Raw genomic sequence first — 6,004 nt, forward strand, 5'->3', positions numbered from 1 at the left:
AGCAGTGTCCTCATCTCCCAGAGCTAACGTGAAATTTCCAGGGGAAAGCAGGACATCAACCTAGGAGCTGTTAGCGATCTCATTTTATGACAAGAAACCTATGCTTCCCTGTGACCTAGTTCAATGTAACATTAAACAGACTGTTTCAGATGCCCTTGTCACTGCCACAGGCTGATAAACCATACTGTATACCTCAGCAGCATGGTCAGGTGAGGCATTGAAGCCTCCTCTGGCTGCTCTCAGCTGGAGGGCTGATTCCCTCTGTGCACGAGGCCTGCAGCGCAGCAGGACAAGGCCGCCACAGCTGTTGCTTGGCAAGCTGTGCTTGCGAGGTCCTCTCTTCATGTTCAGGTCATGGCATGGCCATCACAGTATAGAATTACAGAGGCCTCTTTGCCACCCCCGTAGCAGGCTTCATAGCTGCCCCACGTGGCAGCTGTCCCTTTGACGGTGATACTCCTCGTGACCTCCATGCCCAATTGCTTTCAGAGGCAGTGGCAGAGGAGCTGATCTCTGGGGAGCCCCAGCTGTGAAGGGAAGAGCCCGCAGGGCTAGATGCAGGATAGCAGCGGGGTAGCTCCAGGGGGATCTTGTCCCTGATGTGGGATCCTGCCCAAATCCTGGAAAAAGTAGCAGGCATTCCTTGTGTTAGTACGTGATGCTGAGACCTCAATTCAGCTGTGCTGTTCAGCTGAGGAACATCGCTGCTACCAGTGCTTGGTTACAGTGTTTGTGAACGGCAGATACGCGCCCTTTAGACTGACTGATTCCTTGAAAAATAGTTGGAATTTCTGGAGAAACTTTCATTCAACAATTCCATGTGGATTCGTGTCATGGAAAATAATGCTCATTTACTACCAGCATCACTCGTTCATGGATATTAACATTCTCCTACGTTAATCTTTTTTGGTGGGAGAGAAGTTGGTTATAAATTGGTTGCATGGCATGGCTAAGCTGACACAGAAAGCCAGAGGCAGTCAGGAACAGATCACTTCTTTCCCAGCTCTGTTTCAAACAAGATCTTATCTCACATGGACCACTTGTTTATTTGCTATTTCTGGGAGTTAAGTGATATATGCAATACACTATAGGGAAAGGACTTAGAGTGAAGCAAGTATTAAGATATTCTCTCGGCTCTTTCTGAACGGTCTGGTATTTTGTTTTCTTTTAGAATATGTTCTCAAATTCAATGTGAACTTCAAACCAATTTCAAATTACTACTTTATAAGACTACAGTTTATAAACTAGCCACTTCCTTTGCCAAAAAAAAAAAACAACAAAAAAAAACAACAACAACAACAACAACAAAATTACAGTTTGATAAGAAGAAATGTTTTCCATATCTTTATAGTATTATAAAACATATGTTTTGAGTCTGTGATGTTCTTTAATACACCTGTCATGTCTATTCCTGTGTGGAATATTATCAGACATGCCCTGCTGACAGTGATAAAGTCTTCAGTTTTGAAGTCCAATAAAACAAAGTTTTGTGTCAATCTGAGATCTGCATATATAGGTTGCTTGCATCAGGTTTCAAGAGAAATTTCATTTTTCAGTCATGGCATGGGTTCATTGTAAAAGAAGCAAGCATCACATGCAGCTCTTCCCTCTTTGGGGACCTGCTGGGTACAGCAATGGCCTGAATTACAGGGTGGCTTTAAAACAAACACATTTGTAACAGAAGGCATGGGCATCTCAACCACCAAGGCCTTGTGAGCCCCAGGCAGGGCAGCCACCCACATCAGGGTCAGGACCAACTGGTTCTGTGACCCCTAGCATGCCAGCACTCAGCAGGCCATGACCCCTACTCTCTGGAGCCCCTGCATCTGCCCCAACCTGTGACTGGTATCAAGGATACATCATTTTCCTGACTCTTGTGTTGCAAAAACAAAGATGGCTTTGGTTTTGGTATTTAGATTGTATTTTGAGTTTTATACAGTCTCAGATGTGTTGTAGCTATGTGAATAGTAAGTATGGATGAGAAAAAAATCATTGTTAGTAACTGGCCTAAAGAAATACCTTTGGGATAGAGATCCTGAAGTCTGAACCTTTCTAAAAAACAGGCTTGATTTGCACATGCTCATTTATATTAGTCAAAGGTGATGGTGCATTGAGTTTTGATATTTTCATATTCACACTTGTAGACTGTTTGCCCTAGGTTGGTAGTACCCATCCACTATACTACCATACCAAACCACATTCCTCCCTGTAGAAATACGGGTAATCCCACCCTTTTAAGATGACTGATCATGGCTGCATTTAGCTCATTCACATCCATTTCCGGGAGCTGATGCAGCTGAGGTGGTGATGATGATGAAGGCATGGAGCTGCACCCTGCCATGTGATAGCACAGATGCACAGGGCATCCAGATGTCCCTCATGCTGCTGTGAGGGCAGCATACAGCCTGCCTCTCGTTGCGTAACAGCCACCCACTAGAGCGCCTGGTCTTTTGCTATTTATTTATGTTCCTGTAGTCGGTATTATCTATCTGTGCTAACTTTGTCCCTGAAGTACAGACTTCAGTGTTGGAGAGGTGTGGCTTCTGAGGGAGCCAGGGAAGCTCCTCAGAACCACATTCTTGTCAGGCAGGGGACAAGGGGACATTCCAGGTTTGGCTTGCTAGAGGACAGCAGATGCCCAGCAGGAATGACAGAGAAAAAAGAAAACTAGCCCTGCAATAGGACAGGGAATCAGTTATAAATTGAAGAATTATTCTTCCATGTGTGGTAAAGAAGGCAGCTGGCTGAGGAATGGCCACAAGACACTAAAAGGAAGGAGGGTTTCTAAGCAGGAGTCTGTCCTCATAGTGATTGCAACACCCATACTCTTGGCAAGCACATAAAAAGCTAACCAACCTTCCCAAGTCTATTAAGCAATGTGGAGAACTAACAACTGAATAAAAGCATGTTTTGGAGTATCATCTGTTCTTTTATTTTCACAGATCAGGAAAACAGAATCCAAACTGTTGAAACACTAAGCCTCAGTAAATGCAGGAGTACATTGCAGAACAACAAGGACAATTTTTTTTTCAGATGAGAAAATTCCTAGCAGGTCACGTAAGAATAAAATTAAGTCCCATCCTTCTACATACTTCCTTCAATTTTTTGTTTTTATTGTATTTTGGCCATAAATATAGAATTACATATACTTGCTAAGCTTCTAGAGCTTAGCTCGTTATCTTCCAGGAGAGCTCTAAGCAAATACACTTCCAGCTTATTCTCCCCCCAACCCCTTCTGCAAGAAGAACGCATGTTCAGGGCGAACAATTTACAGAAAACAAAAAATAATCAGCAAATGTGTTACTTACACGTGGTCTTTTCCATTCAAACTTGATGGGGATTTTCTGGCTGTAGAAGAGGGAACTCTCATTAGGTGGGAAATCAGGATCCTCATAGAGAATGTTTTTCTCCAGGCACTTCCTGTGAAGCTCTTCATAGGTCTTTTCCTTTACTTTGATAATGGGCTGGTTGCGACTTATAATGGCAGAATAAATCCCCCCTGTGCCCCCACCTGTACCTTCAGCTGTAGTGCTAACAGTAGCACTGGGAACTGACCCAGCAGCTGTCTGCTGAGCCACTGCTGCATTTATGGCGGACGGCATGGGAATCAGCCTTCGAGCAAGTGTTGAAAGAAAGCAAGATCTTGAAAACTAGAAGGAAATTTGTGAAAAGAGGAAGTTGCTCTTCCCCCTTTTTTCTTCCTGTTGAAAATCTCCTAGTCAAAGTTGTAAGCGATGAAATTCCTTGTGATTGAGCACATCGTGCATCTTCTTGAAGGGCAGCAGTATTTTGTTGCAAGAAGCTGGAATTTGTTCCTTGATGTGGCACAAGGTAATTTGTAGGCTTACTCCTGTGCTGGAGTTGTACTATCTACAGCATGTTTGCTGGCCCTGTGTGTAGAAACACTGAGAAGAGGCGAGCTTTAACCCGTGAAATCTAAAAATATCTACGGGCAAGGAGTGAGAGAGAGGGAAAGTGATAGGGAGGGGGTTAGTGTGGTGGTGTCAGTCTGCTGCACAGCTTGTGCTGAGGCCAGGAGCTGTGTGCAGCCTGACTCCTGGTGCATGCAGCTCTTCTTTTCCTTTGCTAGAGAGAAAAAAAAAAACACTGGTTTGGGAACGTACTCATGAGGTCCCCCTAGCCAATAAACTAGTCCTGACACTCCTTAAGAAACTGTTGTACTTGACTTGTTGTTTCTACTCTGCTACAGAAGAAAAAAAAATTGAGATGATTATCTGAAGACACAGTCCCAATAGCAAAACCAGTAATTTTATTTGATGCTACTGAGGCCATTTCAACACCTGCCAGCTGGGAGCTGGATCCTCCAGGTAACATCAGAGAGCAGCTTGCGAGCTCTAATATTCACTTAGTGATACCTACTTCCCATGTGAGAAGGACCTTTTCATACAGGGGCAGTAAAATTTGTAAGGGGCCCAGTATGGAAACTGGGCCGTTCTGTGTGTGTTAGGATATACCAGTTTTAGAGATGTCTGACTTGAAACATTTATTATGTAACACAAGATTGGGGCGAGGGATGAATTCAGTGTCTTTATGAAAGAAAATCAAGTTGCTCTTCCTTAACCCCATTGTTCTTCTCTATAAAAAGTTTTTTAATAGTTGACATTGTCTGTATGTCAAGAAAAGCCCCCTAAACCTTTATTTTTATTTTTGATTGTGAAGTCTTAAATCACACAGTGACGTCAACGTTATTTTTGCCTAGTGAAACTAGTATCTAGAGTCTGGCTGATGTACGCATCGCTGACCTTTTGCTCTAATACTGTGGTATTACGCCAAAGCACTGGTTCTTTTTTGTTTCTCAGCTGTTTGCTCAATTTATTAATTTCAAATCAAGTACAACAGACCATTTCTATGGTCTTTTTAAAAACTCCATGAGGGCAACCTTTTGAAGAAGGTAATATAGTTAAGCTATACTAACCTGCAGGAGCTAAAAGTTATTAACACTTATGCTTATAATTGTGACATTTTTTCTTTTTATCATGAATACAAGCTTCCTGCACCAACAGGGCAGTCAGAAAGGAGAGATTTGACTGTGTGTGGAAATAGGAATGCAATTGCTTCACGATAGGTTGTCCAGCTGCAGAATTGATGACTTCCTCATTACATTTAGATGCAAGGATTGCAGGTCTCATGTTTGACATGTCTCTGCCAAGCTGTCCAGCATAGCCATGTGTCACTCTATCTAGGATTTTTCAAGTGGTAAGTAAGTAAGTGGTTTGCAAGTAGTAAAATGCAAAGGCCTCTCACTGCACGACTTCAGAAAAAATGCTCATTTTGGAATATATGTGTATGTTCTGTCTTTCCGCTTCTCCTGTTTTGCCCAATACAAACATTTATCTGTTATGTCTCATACACAGAGCTCTGTTTTGAAAAGAAAGACAGTAGTAGCACAAGGTGTGGTACCTGACAGACTCTTTGTAGACTGCAGGACTGCAGAGAAGGATCAAGTGAAGGATTGGCAGTGGCTTATATATATTTGTTCTTGGGGTGGGGAAATGGCAGGTAGGCATGTCTCACTTTTAACCCAATGTTGCTCTTTATAGATGTTGAGAAGTATTTTCTGCTTATATCTGTTCAAAAAACAGTTTTTTTTTTTTTGTTTTTTTTTTTTTTTTTTTGTGATGAACAGGAGTTGCCAGTGAAAGAAAACTGGTGTCTTTAAAGAAACACCATTTGCCATAGAAAAGAATAGATACACTGTCTGCTACAAACAGCAAAAAATCCCTTTGTCCATTAGGTATCAAAACACCCTTTGCAATAGTATTTCTTGTGACTAGAAGTACCCCAACCCACAACACCTGCTCAGATAAAGCAAAATTCATCTACATGGATGATAATCTTTCTATTTTATTTTTATGAAGCTCTATCTGCTGTTGTTTTCAGTATCTGAATTCGATTACTTTCTGTAGAGATATATTACAAACTTATTTCTTCATTTATGGCAAAATGTGTGGAAAAGCATGTGAGTTGCTACAAACATGAATGT

At 42.0% G+C, this 6,004-nt stretch overlaps 1 protein-coding gene across 2 annotated transcripts in view; it reads right to left on the reverse strand.

Moving 5' to 3' along the window:
* CAPN3 (calpain 3) overlaps nucleotides 1–3,908 on the reverse strand; it is a 30,366-nt gene extending 26,458 nt beyond the window's left edge. For both annotated transcript variants that reach the window (XM_084287793.1, XM_084287792.1), the window contains exon 1: nucleotides 3,309–3,908. In XM_084287793.1, the coding sequence (XP_084143919.1) occupies nucleotides 3,309–3,602 (294 nt within the window). In that variant the 5' untranslated portion in view covers nucleotides 3,603–3,908. The remainder of the gene's footprint in view (nucleotides 1–3,308) is intronic.
* Nucleotides 3,909–6,004: the final 2,096 nt, after the last annotated feature.

The sequence above is a fragment of the Netta rufina genome (genome assembly GCF_964035555.1).
Source record: "Netta rufina genome assembly, chromosome: 5".
NCBI lineage: Eukaryota > Metazoa > Chordata > Aves > Anseriformes > Anatidae > Netta > Netta rufina.